We start from the raw sequence: 23,347 nt of genomic DNA, 5'->3' as shown, positions 1-23,347 counted from the left end.
TGAGCTTGTTTACACAAAACGTAACAATGGATATACCCTGGAACACTGGTATCCGCCTTGTAGTATTTTTTCAATGGAGTAAAGGGAGAAAATTATTATTTTCTAAAAAGGCTTTAGGTGAGAGTTTGAGCATAGAAACCACGTCCACAAGTGAACAATACTCCACTTCAAAACAGGTCAACAGGTATATTATATGATCATTTTATACGCGGACAGATTAGTCGGTGAACACTATAAACAGTGTTTTTATTATATACTCAATGATAATAATATTATACACACTAGATGCACACTTGATGTACACATCGAGTACACCACAATATTTATCGTTTAGCTAAGATAACAGTATTGGAATAAATGTATTGAGTATAACATACTAAATGTAACAGGATTCGAAGTTTTTGAGTTGTAAACATTTGGAAAAAAACGCAAACAAATTTAAATATACCAAATTTTTTCTTTCAATAGTAAATACAAAAACATTTAACAAAATGTAAATCTTGTATTAAAATTCTCCAAACTCTCTTTAGATCTAATTCTGATAATCCTAAATACCTTTACCAATAAATTGTTTTTTATAAAATAGAAAAATGACATAGAAATGTAAGTAAATCAATTTTTAATAAAATTATTATAAAGATTTTAAAATGTCCCAATTAGACTTAATAGTAGTTATACTAGATTATTACTTTTATAAATCAGAAAACTCTTAAAAATATATTTAAACATTTTAAATAACTCACTAATAATATTATTTTTTCTTTTTAAAGTAAATTTAAGTTAACATTAGACCTTTAATTTCGTTGTCAATGATCTTATAAAAAGCGATGAACTTTGTTGTAGTGCTGTAAACTGCACAATTCATGATCATTTCAAGTATTTGTACTTGAAGATAAAGTAAATTCAACAACTACGCCAACCTAACAATTCGTGAAAATACTGTTAATAAATAACTCAAATTATTCTAGAGTATAGGTGTTATTATTATTTTCTCAATTTAGTGCATTACTCGTCACGGTCTTTATCGTGTCCTTTGAGAGTCAAATTTCTTATTACGCGTCAGAAATTCCTAAAATCCAGTTAAGCCTTACTTTTCTTACAAAGCTTTAGCAGTTCACCAATATTACTTGAGTAATATTCAACAAAACATAACAAGAAATTTGAAAAATAGGACTTGTTATTAATATATTGTTAGACTTAAAAATTCATTTATTTATTTTTAAAAGGCTATAAACGTGTTTATATTTTTGATACTTATTAAGCACTTTTAATGCTTATCACTATTATAGTTGTTCTAATGAAAAAAATGTAACACGTATACATGTGGTTGGAGAAAAATCCTGTCGTACTTAATATGGAAAAAATTATTTTCAAAAATCACCATTGACAATTGTATAATAACAATAACTCAAATTAAAATATTAGTAATACAAACCTAACCACGGAATCACGATTGATTCTCTGGAGAGATTAAAGTAATAATAAACAGAAAAAACTTCAGTCTGTGATGAAAAATAATCGTCACCGTACAATAATTGTATTTAATTGGACAAATAAAACCCTAAATTGGATCCCAACAGATAATATAAGAGAGGGGTTCATCGATCATTAATTGTATTAGGTTTTTTTAAGAAGGGAAGTTTATATGGTAGAAAGTATCAGTAAATAAATGTGTTTTATTTTTCTATAGCCAATTAATATTTAAAAATACGCAAAATGAAATATTACTAATGATAAATTGCTAGCTCCCTTTAACACTAATATTAACATTAATAACAATAGCAAAACTCGCCCCAAGAGAATACACAATAGAAAGTTATGTTTACAAAAGTGAAATCTTAAAATAATACTAAGTATAAAATATAGCTTCAATATTATAAATTGATATAATTTTTCATTAAAATAAAAGGTTAAAGAATAGAAAATCAGACTCAAATAATACTAACTAAAATTTACCGTGCATACTGATATTTCCTGCAACGATTATTATAGATAATTATTTTAACAAAATTGATAGTTTCAAGAAGTTATTCTCTTCCCTAGACCTCTAAATACCTTATGTTAACACCACACTGTCGAAATACAAATATAGAAATTAGTCCGATCCCACAAAACCAACAACGTAGCAAGAAAACACATTGTGTATTGCATTAAACATCTTTGTTAAATATTTGTTGCAACTCTAGAAAAAGATGACCACAAAAAAAAACAATTTAATGAGCGAAATTTATCTCATTTTTTTCTGTTATTATTTTTTAAGTACCACTGACCTTATGAGTTGATATTGCAAATCCCACGATGATAAGCAAAGCTACAGCAGCTATATTTTTTCTTTTTTTTGTGTCTTCCTTTCAACATACTAGAAAATATATGTCAGATTTAAGAATACATCTCTAATAATATATATATAATTAACGTATTATTATTAATACTTTTAATGAAAAAAGATTGTAAATTACAAAGTTGTATAATTATAATGAAACATAAAAATACATAATAGAGTAGATACACAAGTATATGGTTCATTATTTAAGTTAATAGCTACGTTTTACCAATATTTTTAAAATAAAAATTTTTATACTTTATCTAATTAATAAAATCTACCATACCTTATATTAAAAAACAGCTCTAAGTTTTTTTCCCCCACCTTTTACCTGTTAAATTATACATACTTGAATATTTATTATAGAAATATATAATTAATTGTATGAACTAGCGGTGATAAAATAATAAAATATTTTTTTATTATTAACTAATTAAAATTTCTAAGAAACTATTATACCATCCAATATCTATAGATATCAAATTCTTAAATTAATATTAATCTAAAATAGAACATATATCAACTATCTGAAAAAATCTATCTTTGAAAGATATTGATCAAAACATAACATATTTTTTACGTGATACTTCATCCTTATACCAATTTGTTACTTTAACAAACAAATGTGTGACCAATATATTAAAATTACTCTCAAAATCTATTTACTTGGTGTAGCAATCTCATAAGATTCTTGATTGCGATATAGTAATAATTATCACAATAAAATTTGGCTGTATGTAAAGTGCAACAAAATTACCATTTTTTAAATCGTACAATATGTAAACTAAAAATTTTATTGCAAATTAATTTAGAAAACAATAAATTGCCTTAGATCATTTGTTTTCTGATTTTCCAGAAAATGTATATAATGTAGACACAGAATACTATAATTAATTGTGGAAACACACACTACACTAATTGCGGTAAACGTTTTTATTAGTGAAATGTTTCTTATTAAATTAAGTTCACAAAAGAATAAAATAAAATTTAAGATTCTATCATAATATAAGATCTATTCAATCAATTCCTTAACATAAGTCTAGCGTCCTTGATAAATTGCGAAACATAGAGTATAAATTTATTTAGTTGAGATGACAAACAGCTTAAAAACCATAGTAATTATAAGTTCAATATTTATTACAAACCTAAAAAAAAACTTTGGTCATTTACCAAAAAACTATTTTATTACATTGTTAAAAAAGTTGCATTGAAAAAGCCGTTTATTACAACTGTTAACATTATATTATACAAGAATTGTTATTCAGATTATTGCACTATGTCTGCAGATTATTCCAACTGTTAGAGACGACGGTACATAACACTATGGTAGTGAATCACATCCATATAAACTATCATACCCCATTTTATACATTTTCACTTGCTTTAGATTCTCGATTAAAAAATTATTATACTACGGTCTTCTTGTGTATCGCAACTTTACTTTCTTTAATTAAGTTATATTTGTACACATAATAATAAATTCATATATTATTAATATTATAAAATAAATACATTTCATAAGGCTTAATAAGGATGAAACCGTGTTTCAATTAACAATATTCAATGAATAATTTTTAGATCGAGCATTGCCCTTAAAAATCAAAATCAGCAACATCTTGCCGTGGCGCCCGCAGCAACATTTTTCGTAGAAAACCTGTTACCGTGATAAATATAAAATAGTGCATTGTACAGCGAAAATGCATCATTGCAGTTTAGTTCTGCACATCATTAAGAATTCTGCAAGAAAAAAAACAATGACTATTTTCTTTTGATAATCATCGAGTATCATAAATTTTCGTGAGAGAACGATTAGTGGACAATATTATTATTGCTAATAAAAGTAGGTAAAAAATGTGTATATCAAATAATCATTAAGTTTTCTTTAGTTAGTTATTTACTCATATTATACATTTGTTTATTTGATGTATTAAAATTAAGAATTATAAAAGCATATGTAACAAACAAGCCTATAATAAAATATTTTGGTTGACAAATTAAATTTTATAGTTGAAACTAATTAAATCGAAACAAAATTCATAATTATTAAATGTTAATTTTTTTATTAACAATTGCGAAAATAATCAAAAAAACAATTCAAGTTTCGCACTATAGAACCATGTTGTTCTATGTAGTTGAAAAACTTTTTAATTAATCGAATTAGCCATTCTGTTTAATCAAAACGATTTGTGTATTAAGTTGAGTGAACAAACATTTTTATTAAGTCGGGGAAAAGACTTTCATGTATGTTATAACAATAGTTTACTTTATGTATAACATTTTTTCATAGTTATTAACTGGTAATAAATACTATTTTTGATATTTCAATACAGAAAAATGCAGTGTATATGCCATAAGTAGTGAAACTAGCTGTTTTCTAAAATCATTGAGTATAATCACTGAATAAACCACTAGGTGTTAAACTTAACTTTGATTCAACGCCTATTACGCAAGTACGTCACTTCTAATCAAATCGAAAATTCAATTATGTCACAAAGTCGCAAAAAAATCATGTATTAAAAATTAAAATAACGATAATAATTGAACGACACCTGTTCTTTAAAAGTTCTTTTATATTTTTAAAAATGTATTTATTACGTTTTGTGCATACCTTTCACCCGTGGAGGCGTCGATTCAACGTAACAGGGAACGGCCAAAGGATAGGAAGAACAGGAGTATAAAGAAAAAGATAGAAACTATACATACAGAGGAAGCGCGGTGTTTACAAGCAGAGGAAGATTATATATACAAGCACAACTCAAACGAGAGAAATCGCGCAGGAACTTATATAAGGGAGCTCGTTAGACAATAAAGACGAACAGGTAGAATGACACCCTTGGGCGATTCAGATTACAAGGATGACGATGGCAATGCTGGTGACGACGGGGGACACACCCGTTAACGTCCTCTCCGTGTATTTCTCCACACTTCCACTCTTGTCCCCTCATCGCGTAGCTTTAAGGTGGTTTCTATGCTGAGCTATTGAAAACACGCCCCTTACGACACTCTCCCTTCAATTGTTACTCGTTGCTGTCGACGACAACAATTTACTTCACCAAACTTAACGACTTGTACCGATAACAACACAATATTATTATTATTATTATTGTAATACAGCTGCCATTAATTGGACGACCATCGGAATATTACAAAGCCTATAAATGTTTCGAGAAAAAGTTCACAAATCAAATGCACGCGTATTTTTAAATGTTTTAATAGTAAAAATGACTATACTTGTATGAAAAGGCGATCGTATTTAATATAGCTAAATAATATTAAACAATGATAAGCCAAGAAGATAAAAGACAAATATTTTAAATATTATTTATTTAGTATTGGGTTATTAAAAAAACCATTTCAGCTGAATATACAGTTGATTGCATAAACACTGCTAACTAATATACTTCACGTGCGGTGGTGGCGTCTACGCTTTTGTCTGTCGATGAAGTCTTGTTCGGCAAAAATTCTAATGGTGACGTGTTGTCTTATGTAGGTGTTTCTAAATTATTTATTCTATTTAACAGATAAAATGTTAATGACTCTTTACACGTAAACAATCTATAAGGCTTGTCAGCAAATCACAATGTCATTAACATTGAGATCATTGACTTTTCATCCACAACAAATAAAAAAAAATAAAAGACAGTAAATTTCACTAAAATTGACCAAATTTTAGCTTCTACCGCACATTAATTTTAAGAAGATCCCTCGAGATAAAATGCCATCATTTTGGGTTCAACAATTTATATATATATATATATATATATATATATCATATGAATATATATTAACTTTAGGGAAATAATTTCCCTAAAATAAAATAAATATTGTTAATAATTCAGCGGCACAACATGCGAGAAAGTTTGATAATACTTCGATATTGATAATATTTCACACATTTGCCTTAATGACGACAGCTTTTTTGAAAATTCAATCTAAGATACTAACATACAGTGAGGGCTTAAAATTACATCAACATTTATTCTTTTCAATTTTTGATATTATGTTCTAAAAAGCCTATCTTAATCAAAATTAAAGATAATACAATTTACATGTAAATAAAAAAACAAAAATAATCCGAAATTTTGATTTCTAGTAACAATATTTAAAAGAATAAATACATTACTACCAACATGCTTTTTAAAATCCTATAATTTATCAAAATTCTGAGGGGGACATAATCGTCATTATTCTATTTTCAATTCGTTATACAGTTCTAAAAAATCTACTTTCTTAAAAATTATATCATATTAAAGATAATAAAATTTATTTCAAGATAAAATTAGAAAAACTATTCAAAATTTCAATTTTTAGAAATTGTCGACCGTAAAAGAAAAAAATCACACAATATTTTGAAAAATGTTCTTTTTTGTAATATTCTGCATAGTAACAGAATACTCAAAATTATTTTTAATTTAAGCTTCTTTAAAGTAATAAGAATATAAAAACGTTAGAGTTACTTCTCTTTTGTGAGTAATCAACCTCTAAAGTAAAAGAACACGTAATTTTTGGTAGATGTATTAAATATTTTTTTTGATATGTTGTTTAACAATGTTTTCATCACTGTCTATTATCAATCAATAATAACTTAAAAAATACCTCAACTTCACTTTACTGGATTATTACTAAACTTTTTTGATATTATAAGGATATACAGAATGTTCAGTAAGTAAGGAAACAGGTAAATTGTTACAAATAATAGAAACCCGTTCCCTTACTTACTGAACACCTTTATATTATATACACTAATAGTTACGAAATCAATCAGTAGCTTCATTTCAATATTTTCTAAGAGAAGCAAATATATTATTAAAAAATAAAAGGAAACTGCTCAATTTTTATACAAAAAACACATTTTTTCTCTTTGCTTTCCATAAATTTTACTAAATACAAACATTACCTTTTTAGAAAAAACTTCATCATTAAAAACTATTTAACGCTGTCTAATAATACACTTCTTTTTATTAGAATAATAATTATTCAGTTTCTTAGTTCTAGCAATTAAAAAATAAAAATGTCCGTACTATGCAGTGGCGTACACAAAAATTAAATTTGGAGGGGTTTTTTTGTAATTAAAATAAAATTAGATGTGACACTGCTCACATAAATTCCTGTTTTCGATTACTTTATCGTGGAAATATTTATAGTATGATATGATCGTTTTTATTGTTATTACTTATTGTTTATCGTCCAAAATTGTCGCTTAGCTTATAAATTTTGTGGGGTTTCAACCCTCCCCCTTGCGTACGCCAGTGATGCTATGAGTAATTATAACTGCTATAAACGGAAACAAAATTTTCGCGAGGGCATAAACTTCTAACCTTGTCCACATTCAATTTACACCTTTGAAATGAACACAATATAACATACAATTATACTAAAATAGATACAATATAGACAAATTGCAGCTTATACATATTTTAAGTTTATTTTATTGAAGAACTTGCAAGTTCTCAAAGGAAAAAAATTATACATCTTCCTTAGAAAATATACGATTTCTTTACATTTGAATTTGAAAATTCTAAGTTACATGCTTCCATCCTACATTCTTAAGTTAATTACCCACTTTTAAAAACTTCTACAGAATACGTTTAGAATGTGATCAAGATACGTTTTGTAAATTAATTTATTCCTCTGAAGTCAAAGTATATCACTGTATTGTGAGAATCGAATTGTGTAATTGCCAATTATGATTTATCAGCTAGCAAGGGTTACACTAAAATACAAAAGCATAACCCAAAGTTGTGAAAAGACATCGAGAAAGTCCACCACGACGAACACTGATTTACAATTACCCAGGACCTTACATTTGGCCAATGACAGCTAGCCCGATTTACAAGGGGGGCGCGACCAATCGACCCGGACCCTCCTACTGCGTGGCTGCCGAATGCGTCCGCCACAGCCCACCGTGTCAGTGTTTGCACGGCACCGAGTACAGGCACAAGCCATCAACGACGAAACGTTTTCGACGATACCAATTGTTCATAAATCCCGTTTTCAATTTGTATTTACTTTAACGATGAATTTTTATGCAATAAAATTGTTGAACTTATTGTGCGTTTAAAGTGTTTATTATTTTCAATTTTCGGTTTTTATACATATGGCGTAAATATTCTTTTAAGTTTTGAAAAATACATCATGTCGTCGTACCTGTCACCAAGAGCCGATATGAACGGTAGCGGCAGCGTCAGCCTGTCTCCGAGCAGTTGTATAGAAGCTCTCAGTGAAAGTTCCTTATCTAGCGTTGGTGCACCGAGTGGTACAGTTACTGTGTCTGATTTCTTGCAATCAAAGCGAAGTCTATCTTTTTCTTCGGAACAAGTTTCGTGTATGTGCGAAGCCCTTCAACAATCCGGAGATGTGGACAGACTGGCCCAGTTCCTTTGGTATTTGCCACCTAGCGAGTTACTACGCGGTCAAGAAGCCGTACTTCGAGCCAGAGCACTTGTGGCTTTTCACAGGTAAACTTTTAGCAAATAATTACTAAAGTAAAAGCGACGTGCTATTGAATTAATAGTTAATAAACTAATAACGTACATTTTTTTTATTTTAAGTCAAAGAAATTGATACTCAGTATATTTTCTATTCGCCCCACACTCATATTATTGTATAATTACATATTACATGTTGCAACATAAAACTTTTTAGAAAAGTAAATTTAATTGATGGACTATTATTGCTTTTCATTATTCAGGATAAGCGAAAAAGTTAATATCTGGTATAGTAAAGGTTTACTAATCTAAAAAAAGAATGCTATTAAGTTATTGCTTTTTTTTTATATAACTTCAAAAAAAAAAAATAACAAGTGTTTCCTAGTTTATTTTAATAACAAAGGAGTATTGAATATACATATTATATTATCTTTAAAACAAAAAAAATAAAGTTTGTTTTTTCAAGGTTAAATACAATTTATGTAATTTATAAATAAATGCAAATAATTAAAAGTTTAGTTTATATTTTATAATTGCAACCAGGCATAAACTAAACAATTTAATAGATAAATAAGCTTAAATTATATACACAACTAGATTCAAGGGAAAAGAGCATTGGAAGCACGTGCCCTCGACGACAATGGAGAATATAATGTAATATATTCATGAAGCCACTTGACTAGCAGCAAAACATATGAATTTTGTGCATTGAAAACCTTTATAATTGTTCATCACTTAAAAAATGAAAAGCAAAACGAAATTTTAGTTTTCAAAACTCTAGGTTCTCAATATTATTCTTTAAAAATTTGATACCCCGGGCAATACACAACGCCTAAATACAGCTCTGTGTATGATCAGAAATACAACTCTATTGAAAATTATTTAAATATATTTAGATTATTATAAATGATTACCAAAAAAAAAATTTCAATAAAATGTAGAGTTTTTTGCATAAAATTCTTACTTTAAGTTTCAATACATGAAATTATAATTTCGAAGAAAAAAATACTCATATTATTTAATAACTTTTTATGAATTTATCATTTTAAATGTATGGATAAATTTTAAATATAATTGTATTATTAAAACTAAGAATTATTACAACTAACAACCATAAAACTTTTTGTGTGTATAAACTAATATCCAAAATCATACTAAGTTATTTTATTAGTAAAATATTATTAAAAATAACAAATTCATTACACATATAAATATATATAATACATTTTATACCTAACTTTTTTTACCGAAAAAATATCGAATGTATAATATGGAGAAAATGCAGGCAACTAATCTTAAAAATATAAATAAAATTTCTCATTTTATTACAAACTAAGGCTAGCGATTCCTATTAGTAGTCAATGAGTTGAATTGTGACCTGCCGAATGAATATAATTCATTCATTACAACTCGACGGTTCATTATACTACACAACCAATAAAAAATGAATTTTTGTGTGTTAAATTCTTACACACCATTTCATAATACCTCTTTTTAAATATAACTAAACGTTCTTACTATTTTTAAATTAATCATTTATCAAACAATCAATAGGTTAACTTTTTTGTTAAATAAATAAATCTTTTATATAAAATTTAAACAAAATGCAATATTTATTAGAATTGAGTACAACAAATTCTTAGTTTTATTATAAGAAAAATCATAACATAATTATTTATTCAAAGCATAAACTATGAGAACTCATCCAATTAAATTTTTTAACGATTTAATTAATTTTAATATTTTGAATTATTTTCATTTGTTTATATCGGTTTTGTCCACTTCAATCCTAAATAGTTATTTGACATTTTCAGACTTTTTTTTCATAATATCTATAGTTACATAGAGTATTAACATATTTTAAGTGTTTTTTAGATAAATCTCTATTTTTAATAAATTTGATTATTAAAAAATAATTTTCCATTGTTAACTCTAAAAAAATGTACATTCTTTTATCTTCTTAAAAATTCTGAAAAATCAAATATGTAATTTTGAAGTGAAAGCATTATTTTGTTTACTGTTTTATAAATAATAAGAAATCTTAGATTGAAAGTAGCCAATTTGTAAGTTTTAAACAAGTAATTTGAAAAAAGATTTAAGCCCACTCTAAATCAAAATTTTGGTAATAGGAGTTCAATAATCATATTCAACAATTTTTAGATTTTTTTTTCTGGTTTTATTAAAAACGTTTACCTATACGCTAAAAAAAGTCTTAATACTACTAAAATATTTATAAGTATTTATAAACAAAAAATATAGGAATTTGGTTATGTTACTGAGAGTTTTTCTAATATAACAACATTTAGGCCCGTGACGCTATCCGTGGGCTATCCTAGCACAAAAATAAGTTAGTCACCCCTGTAATTTTTCAATCAATAGATATTAGTTTATTTAAAATATTTTATTTTTTTTTTGATAATTATTACATTTATAATTTTGAAATAAAAGATTTATTTACATCTTAATGACATCCTTGTTCCTACACACTTTAAACATCTGATCAGCACGGCTTGGCAAAATGAAGCATCTTTTGATTTATATAAAAATTTAAAAACGCTTTTTCTAAATTTTTATCAAACGTAAAAATGTCTAGTCTTAAAATCAAATATAAAGTTATAAAAGCGAGTTACTAATATCATTGGAAACTGCACTGGCTTTGAGAACACCAGATAAGAAAAGGAGGGACAAAATGATCTTAATTAAACTTTTTTTGACACAAATTATTTAAATATTATGAAATCTGTAATAAATTTTAAATTGTCAATAATATTCACTGGTATATTATAATTAATTCTAAAACTTAACACATTACATAATTTTCTTTCTGTTAATAACAGAAATCAGTTGTAAATAATAACATTTATTTTAACCATATTCCATTATATATATGCATATTGACATATTATTTCCTAATTAGCATGATAGACATTTTTTTCTTTAATTTTTATTTCTCACGTTTGATATGTATGTTTTATTTTTTGTTTTCAATTTTATGCTGATATAAACCGTTTTTAATACTCAATTAATCAAGTACCTTTTTTTTGTGTTAAAATTTTTGTTAATAAAATGAGTGTACTTACTGATATTTTCTATTAAACACAAATTATAATGTATGAAAATTATAATAAATTGAAAAATATTATTAAGCTGATAAAAACTTATAGGTTTAGTTAAAGGATGAAACAAGAACATCTAAAAGAAGCATTAAACATGAAAAATTTATATTGATATAAAAGCAAAGCGCCATTGAACAATTATTGTATAGTAAAAAAACTTGAAATGGGGCAATTGTTAAACTGAAAAAGACAACCCCTCTCAACACGTCTTCCTTGACGCGTCTAAATGGAATGCCATGAAAGGGAAACAAAATAAACCAGTGGATAAAAAATAAATGTCTGTGTATATAAACCCACATCCCGTTTGGGTGAGTTTAAATATTCAAACGATATAAACCAAGATGTCATGTCATACATTCATTTCGTTAACGGTGGACCAGTTGTTTAGACCGTTAATATAGTGTCGACGTGATAAAGAATATAGTTCCCATTAAAATAATCAAATATTGTTGTCAATTTTATTACAACAAGTTTTTAATAAAATCTTTTTGGTAGTAAATATGATAATCTTAAACCATTTAAATAGTGAGAATCGTGATATTATAGATTTAATAAATAGCAATACAAAATATTATGAAGGACTGTTGATTTATTAATGAATATAGTCATACTTTACATCGTAATAATTATTATTGAAACCCAACGCGTGCAAAAGATTATGTTTTGTTTTGTAGTGAAATACGACCACGGTTAACGCGATGATATGATGATGAAAATGAGGTTAAAAACCTTTAGAAAAGCAAACTGTTATACTTATGAGCCTTGACTTACTGTGTAAATAATCATAATAGGTATTCAACCTTCGAATTAGACATTACTCCGCCAATTTCAGTTAATATACTTGAAATAAAGTACAAACAAAGATTCGTTTTCATCGTGCTGATGAACTCTTTTAACAAAAATCATTTTGTCATTTTCGAAATTGTAGTACATTATTGTTGGTATACAAATATTATTGAGTTCCTAAAAATAAATCTAAAACACAAAAGAATATTATCCTAGCAAAATTAATAAAAAGAAAGTATATAGTATATGTAACACATAGTGAAATTTTTTTATTATGTTTCGTCAATAACATTGAATAAACTTATGCTCAATATTAACTATAAAAATATTAATATTTTAAATGTATTTACAGAAGCGCATTTCACGAGCTTTACGCCATACTAGAAAGTCAAAGTTTCGATCCCAGACACCACGTACAGCTCCAACAGTTATGGTTCAAAGCGCATTATTTGGAAGCAGAAAAGATTCGTGGACGGTCATTGGGCGCCGTCGACAAGTACCGACTCCGGAAAAAATATCCGCTACCCAAAACCATATGGGACGGCGAAGAGACTGTGTACTGTTTCAAGGAGAAATCGAGGAATGCTTTAAAAGACTGTTACCTTAAAAACAGATACCCTACGCCCGACGAAAAACGTGATCTCGCCAGGCGAACTGGGCTGACGCTAACCCAAGTCAGCAATTGGTTCAAAAATCGTCGGCAACGCGATCGGACGCCCCAACAACACAGGTCAGTGTTACGAAGTGTAATATTTTAACCGCAAAAGAATTCAAAATTAATGAAATGAATTTGATTTCCCGGGAATTAATTAACAATTATATTTTATTGCGTCATCGGTGTAGATTAATTCCGCTATTACGTACAGTAAAAAGAATTCTCTAGACTAATTTTTAACATTAAATGATTGCAGTACACATTTTATGTCATTCTGCATTTATTCTTTCACCTAATAAGACAATAATTATTATTACATGACCTCATTTTTGAATACGGTAATTCTATTGCAAGTACTAGGGAAAATATTTATTTTATTCGGTTATCGTTAGGCAAAGTACTATTCGACTAAACAAAACATATAAATCGTCAACAAGTTGAAAAAAAATCACAAAAAATCGTTTAACGAAAATTGCGTGCTACTATATTGTAGAACGATTTTATTTGAAAACAATATAAAAAACCCAATGAATAGACAGGGAACAAACATGACCTTGGTGTTCAAATGCACATGCAACATTTGGTTGTTTCTGCGAGCCCTTAACCAATAGTGGACAATGCACATACATCAAAAAAGTTCATAGTTAATAACAACAAATTCAAAAGTATTTCATATACAAACACAAAAAAAAACATTACCACGAGGAAGTACAAAATCGATTCCGCATTTATAATAAATTGTTTTACAAAAAATGGTAAACATTTCTGTTCACCAGAGAGTTTTTTTCATCCGAACGCACCAGTTTTGGTACATCATATTATAATGTAAACAAAATAATTTATGAGTGTTTATTTTAAAAACTCTAACTATGGCCTTAGTCTATTGACCGTCATAATCGTCGATTTAAGATTTCCTACACAAATAATTGTGACAAATACATTTATTAAATAGGTGAATCGTTATTTTTATTTTTTTAATTTTGTACAATTAATTTAAAAATAAATCAAAATGTGTTTCAAAAAATACATTTTTTAAATAAGCTGATATCAATAGTTCAGTAATAGTTTTAAATTAATTATATTTTCTACGTTAATAAGTTATCATTAAACTCATGATTAAAAAATATTTTACCTAGTACTTTACGCATCGGCAACTACAAGCTAGACATTCTGGCGCCTCATAATTATCATTGGAAATAAAAACATAAACATGCAAACATATACTTAAACACAGGCATATATTAGTATTAATGAGTACGCGTGCTAGCATTAATTCAAGCAACCGGAAACGACTGAAAAACAAAAAATAAACTAAAAGAAATAATAAAAAAGAAGCAAAACAAAATAGATACAGACAAATTCTTGGTTTTACAACGAAATTTCGCAAACCGGAAGTATGCATTTATTGTTTTGGGAGGAATTAATTAAAACCCAAAAGAAAAAAACGAAAAATAACAGTCAGTGTTTAACGCGCTTCATTCCAGAAAATGCTTAGGTAATAATTGAACGTAGCATTTTAACACCTCTGTCATATTATTATTGTTATTTTCTGTACATATAAATAATATAAACGTTGATAGTAATATTATTACTGACGTAGGCTTACCACAGTTACTATCATTATACACTTGTATAAGAGTGTTTGTGTAATTCATATTGTATTGAAAATATTTATTGTTGTGCGCACCAATGTAATTTTGGTGTATAAACAATTTTTTTATTTAATACTTAAAGTTGGGATTAGTTCAGTAGTAACTTTCGTTTATACCTTTCACATACTTATAATTTTAATTATCAAAAAAAAAACACGACGAACTAAATTCATATCAATAAATTTACAGCTAATCTTTTCGTATTGCAATTTAAGTTTCACGCAGAAAATTTAAATGCATGAAGTTAAGGATATAAATAGTAGAAATATTAATTAATGACTTATTAGTAAAAATACTGAACAGAGAGGTGGTTTTATCACAAACCGCTCGATTACACGCAAATAAATACAATGTTGGAAAAATAATTTTTAATTTGTTTTAGTTATGTATAATTATTGATTTATATGCTAATAATTACTTTTTATATTCATCCACTATAACTTAAAGGTGTGTCAATTTTATTTTTTAAATGGTAACATACATTTTATTAACTAATGAAATAGAAAATTATGTAATTAAAAAATGACAGATCGATAACAACTTTTGGACCAGTACTTAGGTCTCATGTTTATACCTAAGCGTGACGGAGAGTATAGCTGAGAAATTACTATTGATAAAAATAGCAGCACCTACTCCTCACCTCTAGTCTAACTTTAAATTATTAAATTAATAACTTCTGAATTACTGGTCTAAAAATTAGTATCAACGAATCATTTTCTTAATTAAATTATTTCTTATTTTATAAGCTAGTAAAATATGTATGTTACCGTTTAAAATAATAAAATTGACACCTCTTTAAGTTGTTAGGGATCATTCTAAAAAGTAATTGTTAGCTGATAAATCAAGAATTATATGTAACACTAAAAGAAATCAAAAATCATTTTCCCAATATTTTATTTATTTTGCAATGATCGAGTGGTTAATGATAAACCGACCATTTGTATACTTATTACTAATTAGAATACATATAGTTTTGCTAAACGTTTAAATTCCAACATCACAGATAAGTAAATCGCAATTAGTGATTTGTAGACAATGCTATATTTTCCTAAATATAAAACTTTATAATTATTCCTAATATTCATTAATTAACGCCCTTCCAGACAAATGGCATATAGAAAAATAGGCCCCTTTTCCGAAAATTGATTTAAAATAACAATGAATGTTGAAATGTATTAATGATAAAAATTTTGTTTTATTTTGATCATAATTCATAATTATGATTATTATAATATATTATTATTATAATATATTATTATTATAATAATTATAATTATTCATAATCATAATTCATCATTGTTATTATTATTATTACACATGTTTTCATCTTATTATTTTTATGTCAACTTCTAACTTTAATTGGTTTAAAAAATTTTGGAAGATAAATCCATGAATTCAAAAGGAATAAAATTATAATATAATAGTTTAAACGTTACCTCTATTAGCGTAAGCCCTCTTTGGTAGTTCCTGATTACTGTCCTAGTGGAAAGATACGTAAATTAAAAGCTACCCAATATCAGTCAATGAAAAAAAATGAAGTACTATCAAACTCATTACATCAAGTATTTACATTATCTTTTGAGTGGTAGTAAATGAAAAACCATAAAATACTCCCCAAAATTACCCATTCTTTAACATTTGATATACAATTTTCTGCCTTCCTTCGAAATTCCTGGGCATTAATTTGAAACTTCCCGTAACAGCTTAAACATCCATTCATGTGTTCTCAAGTCCTTCTCTAGTACTGTCTACATGCTAATAGTGCAACTGGAACAAATTTAACATTTTAAAAAGAAAAACATAAGTTAATCAATTTATTTTATTATTTCATTGTTTATTAAAAGTTAGTAAAATAGTAACTAATTTACTATTTTACATTAAAAATAAAATATAAAAAAGTTTTGTTCTGTTGTTATTTCACTTAAAAAATATTTTTCTGAATTAATTGTCGTATTATAACTTTTAGGTGTTATTTACATTCTTTAAAAAAGGTCACGTAACTTCCTGTATATTTTAAAGTTTAAAATAAAAAATAACTGTTATATCATATAAATTGGATGAAAAATTATATAATTAACAATTATACAATATAATACAATGGCAAAAAAATATTTAAAATAAAGTAAATTAAAAACTTTAATTTTTCTAAATCCAAAATTATCTATACAGGTCCTTTATCCAAAGAACGCCTGCTCAATTATTCTATACAATACTTTAAAAATTTCTTGTAATATAATATGATAATAATTAAGCACCTGCTTACTACATCATAATCGCCCGTTCCGATAATACGTCTGCTAATTATTTTACTGCTTAAGGATAGTAAAGGTAAACTTTTCAAATTATAACAATTCGAGCGAATCTAATCCTTTTAGGCGTGTCATTGACTACACGCTGAGCCGAAGCCATTGATTAAACCCTGTGCAAATAATATACTACAATGAACGTACGTATATGTATATAGTCGCACTTCGCATTATAATATTACAGTAATAATAATTACCCAATACTCTTGTCACACGTGTGTATTGTTTGTGTTGACAGCAAATGAATTGTAAGAGCCCATTTTGTTGGATTTATCATGGATGATTATTATTTATAAAAATAATCCGACTTAATATCATTAGACATCAATACGTTTCAAAAATCAAAAAATCCTCTTCTGTGAAATCTTTTTTTAAGCAAAAACATTCAGAATAAAATGAAGCTAGAAAATTTCAACTTAAAATAATTCACATTTTAAATTTCTAAAAGTCTTAGCCGTTGACTATCTAGGAGTAAATGAGCAACGTTTGATGAAAAAGAGATTTTATTATTTTAAAGAAATGATTACTCATTATATTTTAACTCAAATATATTTTTGAACATAAATTAAACTAAAAAAGTGGCGGGTAGAAAGTGCACATTAACTGAGACGTTTTTGAAGGTTTAAATACTTATTTTGTAATAAAAAAATATTTTGATTTTGTCATGATCTGCTTATAAAAAAAAATGTTGACATGACACAACTTTGACCATCTGCAAAGTTGTTTCTTCCAACTCTTTAAATACATTTTTGAACTTGAATGTAGTACATGTGTACAATTAGAGTTAAAGCATAGTTTCAAAAAATTGTAAATGGGGCTATAGTCTTATTATATTTTATAGATTTTAATAAAAAACCTGATGAGAAACTTACACCACATTGCTTTACCAGCATTTTTTTCACTCAAAAAGACTTAATTAATTTGAGGGAGCTTTGAATATTTCTGTAGAGCTAAAGCTCCCATGCAAACTACGCAAATGATTAGGGTTGGTAATTTAAATCCATATATTTACATTTTTATACATTATAAATAACAATAATAAAAGTGTGACTGAAATATTTATAATTCTACTGTTTGTTAGTAATAGCAATATTGGCAATCCATTATGTATGTTAACGGTGGGATTGAGGTCTCTTTTAAAAAGGACCTGTTTTAAAAGCAAAGCGTAGGGGCTGTTCATCATGAAGGGTCAAGGCGAGGGAGTTGATACCGGGAGGGGTAATTTGTCACGGACGCCGAAATACAAGAATGCCTGATTAGCGAACACGTGTTCCACTGTATAATGGTATAGGACTGATTGTTTTCCTTCCTTCTCTAAATCCTACTCATATGTATATGAACCGTTTATCCTTTTTTCTATCTCAGTCTTTAGACCGCTACCGGCACCATGTGCTGTGTGTCGCGTAAACGCGGAGACCTCTTTGCAGAGCTGACCGTTCTTTCACTTACTAGCAGGTTCATACAAGCCGCCGGCAGCTCTATATTATTATGTTATTATATGCATGCGCGTTTAATGGTAAACACATTCTTTGGTTATTTTATTGTTTCTTTCCTTCTAAAATCGACCGGCAACGACGGGTGACCCTTCCAATTTTTAATGTGTACAAATATTTCTTAGTACCGAAGTAGGATCATTTTTTCGCTTCATCACACAACACTAAAGTATACAAATAATCCAGATTTTTATACATAAAATGTAATTATATGATTTACAACCAATTCCCTTAGATCCGCTACTCTAAGAGAATGTACAACTGCCAAATCAAATTATTTATTACATAAATAATCAGTTCTAGATTATTTACAAGATAACTAAAATCAATTGCTCAGATTCCTCAATTTTGTGGAGTTCTATTTAATAAATGATTCATGTTTCCATAATCGTAGTAATCATATTATGCAGAATGATAACAAAGCAATATTTAATTCTTCATTGAATTGTGAATAGCTAATACACATTTGTTTTGGATTTGTTTTGGATTTATTTTATTGTTATATTAAAATTCGTGTTTTAAGTATACTTTAATTTTTATCTTGAGAGTATCCATTTTTTTTAACATGCATAGAATAGTTTAGGAATAACCGAAAAAATCTAGTAATTCTCAATTGCAAAGAAGCCCCCGAAAAAAATTCCTTGGGGAGATTTAATTATAAATCCAGCGCTAAAACTAATACAAGATTATTTAGCAATTTTTACATAATTAGGACACACACATGAAAATCCCTAAAATTCATTTCTGAATAATTTAAATGTAAATTTTTATTTAAAAAATACTAACCTTTTATTTATAAACTAATAAAATAATTATTATTGATAGAATAAAATTAACAACCTCATTAGTGTATTTAATGAAATGAAACAAAGTTTTTTTTATCACTAAAATTCTTTTTTGCTAATGTAGTAATAGAAAAAATTAAAAATTGTTCTATATAATAAATATGTTTTAATTTGCACTGAGTGTAGTTCAGATTAAAAGTGTTTAGTTTTCTATTAATGCAAGAATACAGGTCATGTGTACCGCAAGTAGTGTTTACATCATAATAAATAACAGATACTATTATCCTGTCGAATTACGTTGGAATGTCTAGCATTAATATTAATAAGTGGACAATTTTTTTTTTTTTTTTTGAAAAATCTGGTTTCTCATTTCCTAGTATTATTCTAAAACGCAGGGTTCCTTTCATGATTTATTAAAACATGTGTGTCAATGTTTCCACTATCTCGTAGACGTGGTGGTCTTACGTTAAGGTTAAAATATAAAGAACTGTTATTTTGATAGATCCGCGAAAGTTTTAATTACCTCTGTACTATAAGAAATAAAAATTTGTTATTAATTTACAGACTAAAAACATTTTGTGAACAGAATTTCTAGCATTTTGGTCTGACGTATAACCTCATTTCTTTTAACTCGTTAAATAAAAATTCACTTATGTAGTGAATCGTAGTTCTAAAATATTTATATTTTAAAAGTGGATTGATTGAAATAATCATGAAGAGGATTAAAGTTATTTTCATAATTTAACCTTGAAATTAAAAATACAAACGTTATTTGTTTTTTTCGGTTTCATTCACTTTAGCAAATGCCTATTTGTTTTTGACCGATAGCGTAATTCACACTGGATTGTTTTCAAAATATTTTTTTTACAATAACATAACATGTCTAACCGCTGGAGAATTAAAGTCTACTGAAAATTGAACTGTCTGCAAGCATAAAAACTTAACACAAAATTATTATAGTTTATCAAAAAGGTCTATAGTTAAAAGCTTATAACCCAATTTCTTACTTTTTGAAGAGTAAAATTCAAAATCCTATTTAAATCTAGGAAAAAAAATAATTTAAAATATAAAAAAAATACTACTCGCTTTCATCACAACCTCAACATTTTTACACATATATTATTAAATATATTAAGTATACTTAATATTATGACTTTATACTTCCATTATTCATATAATCGAATTACCTAAATATCTCCTTTGATCGAATATCCTCAAAATCTATGTCAACCAACTAAAGAGAACGTTTATTTCTGTTATATTAATATTAACTGATAAATCCAACAAATAGTGCGTATAATAAAACTATTGTTACAGAGAGTTAGGTATAAGATAAAACTTATACTAATTCTTACCACAATTTTAGTCGGTGATAGTATTATTATTTTATATACATAATATATCAACAAAGACATAATTAGGGGATAGCAGATAATGCGACTGCATTAGGGCCCATAATTTTAGGGCGCTTTTCTAATTTATTAAAACACTAATTTTTTTACATTTCAACTGAATTAGAATTTATGTTTTTCGTATTGAGGTTAAATTTGTATACTTACGCCACTGTATATAAATAAAGTACTATGTTAATCTATTAGTTTAGATACCTCAAATAATTTTAAATAGAAGTGAATTTAAAACTTAAAAATCTTAAAATTTTAATAAATCACTTGTTAATATATATTATAAAACACTAAATTATATATTTTTATCAATGCACAATAAACTTTTGCAAAATCAAAAATTATCAAGTTTATTTTTAAACCATGGTTGTGATTTTAAGACCAATATAATTAAATGTATAAATTAAATCTGTTAAACTTGTTATATGCAAATATTACTCAATCATAGTAGTGAAATTAATATTTTTTACTAGATTTTAGTAAAGTCGTAATAAAAACTTGCTAAAATAAATATATCTATATAAATGAAAATAATAATTTCATTTTTTACATAGTAAAATATTACATCTAGTATATAATACGGCTAAACTATATATCTTAATTAAATATTATAGAAAATATTATTATTATTTATAGAACGAAATTTGCAATATTTATTCAACTAATAATTTGTTACAAAGTTATATTATACAAAATAAAATGATACTTATTATACAGTATTAAATATAATTTTTATGGCCTAAAATTAATTGTTTGGAGGTTCTATTAATTAGAACTACAAGACTGATAACACGATAATAATCCATTTAATAAAGATTCCGATGTTAGGATATAAGTATAAAATTTCTAATTACTTTGAAAATAACACTAACTGCAAATAACTTATTTTTAAATGTTTATTTAATCACTTTACAACTTATAATAAAAAAATTCATTATTTTATTAATTCTATAGTGACCTACTAAGTGTTGGCAGCTCGGATAGCAGACATTATGAAATTACTGAAGTTCATCACAGCATCAAACCAGCAATGACTTGCTATCAAAGCATGGCTCTGGCAGCTTCTAACAAGATGGGTCCATCAGCCACAACATTAAAATCTGAAGCAGCCGCCCCAGGATATCCATCTGACGCCGATATAGCTGGTTATCCATCGCCAACAGATTACCAAAGTCATCATCTCCAACATAACCACCATCATCATTACAATAACAACAGTAGTGGTAATAACCACAACAACAACCATCTCAATAATCTATATCATCATCATCACCATCAAATGCTTCAGTCGATACCTCAAACGACTGCTGCATCACATTCATAATTATCGAATTTAATCTAGTTTTCCCAAAAATGCCCACCTTATATACTGTACAGTACATAAATAATGAATTTTATACACTAATTTCACATCTTGTTTATATTGCTTTTTATTATTAATTATTAAAGATGCGTCATTAGTATATTTTAAAATAAATCAAATGTTATGCCAAATTCGCTTTTTCTGTAAACTGCATTTTAATTTAAATTTCTATTCTTTTGTTAGGCTGAGCACCTTTAAATAATGTCTTAGTAAATTAATATTAAAAATTGAGTTTTTTGTACGATTACTTATGGCAATTTTAAAAATTATCCATTTGACATATAATTTTGTAAATTCTATACGTTATTTAAAAAAAATAATTTAAAAACTTTGTTTAATTATTAATGAACATACAAATTGTATTAATAAACATTCGTAAATGAAACAATAATTAAACTTATTAAATAAATTGTTACATACATTTAGGTTATTCAGTTTAAAAATGTAATAACAAATATATAAATAAATAATTATTTAATAGTAATAAGGGTGTACACGAATACTTCGTTGGTGTAACACGTTTTGATCTAGTTTAATTAATTCTACTATAATTATTTAGAATACCGTGCCTGGAGCGTGCAATAGATTACAAAATCACTAAAATAATTAGTAGTAAATCACATTTTGTGTTATATATCATGTATAATATGTATATTTTAATTGTATTAAATAAAATAAATGTTTTCTGTTATACAATTGTGCTCTATTACAGGGTAATTTTTTGTAAATTTTAATTAATTATATATCATTAAATAAATTAAAGACCAACCAATTTAGTCATATTTATTAAGAGAAGCACGATCCCCTTATAAAAAATCCATGTCTTATTTTTACTGAAAATGATATTTTTAGAAACATTTTGGCCAAAATAGAATCGAAAAATGACACACACATTTTAACCTCCCACGAAAAAATATTTATAGATACGACTCTGAACTTATTCTGCTTTTCATAGTGTCTATAAGGGGGTTAGGGGATGTCAGTCACCCTCTTTGAACAATATCTTAAATTCATTATTTACAAATTTTTTTATTTGT

At 26.7% G+C, this 23,347-nt stretch overlaps 1 protein-coding gene and 1 long non-coding RNA gene across 3 annotated transcripts; one reads left to right on the top strand and one right to left on the bottom strand.

Annotated features, from left to right (window-relative positions):
* Positions 1 to 1,963: 1,963 nt before the first annotated feature.
* Positions 1,964 to 16,553, bottom strand: LOC126899934 (uncharacterized). 2 transcript variants are annotated; one of them, XR_007702751.1, is made up of 4 exons: positions 16,518 to 16,553; positions 16,397 to 16,439; positions 2,271 to 2,359; positions 1,964 to 2,182 (listed from the first exon to the last, which is right to left on the bottom strand). It is a non-coding gene; the product is annotated as an uncharacterized LOC126899934 (long non-coding RNA). The 2 variants fall into 2 exon arrangements; XR_007702750.1 differs by lacking the exons at positions 16,397 to 16,439; positions 16,518 to 16,553 and adding an exon at positions 8,471 to 8,560.
* On the top strand, positions 7,957 to 23,292 carry LOC126899932 (homeobox protein SIX6-like). The gene is made up of 3 exons (XM_050675217.1): positions 7,957 to 8,781; positions 13,006 to 13,383; positions 21,902 to 23,292. The coding sequence occupies exons 1-3, from the start codon at positions 8,459 to 8,461 to the stop codon at positions 22,269 to 22,271; spliced, it is 1,071 nt and encodes a 356-aa protein (XP_050531174.1). The 5' UTR covers positions 7,957 to 8,458; the 3' UTR covers positions 22,272 to 23,292.
* The last annotated feature ends 55 nt before the right edge of the window (positions 23,293 to 23,347 follow it).

The sequence above is a fragment of the Daktulosphaira vitifoliae genome, unplaced genomic scaffold, assembly GCF_025091365.1.
Source record: "Daktulosphaira vitifoliae isolate Bord-2020 unplaced genomic scaffold, ASM2509136v1 Scaffold_2, whole genome shotgun sequence".
In the NCBI taxonomy this organism is placed as follows: domain Eukaryota; kingdom Metazoa; phylum Arthropoda; class Insecta; order Hemiptera; family Phylloxeridae; genus Daktulosphaira; species Daktulosphaira vitifoliae.
Note: the sequence above shows the minus strand (reverse complement) of the source record. Positions and strands in the feature narration are given on the sequence as shown.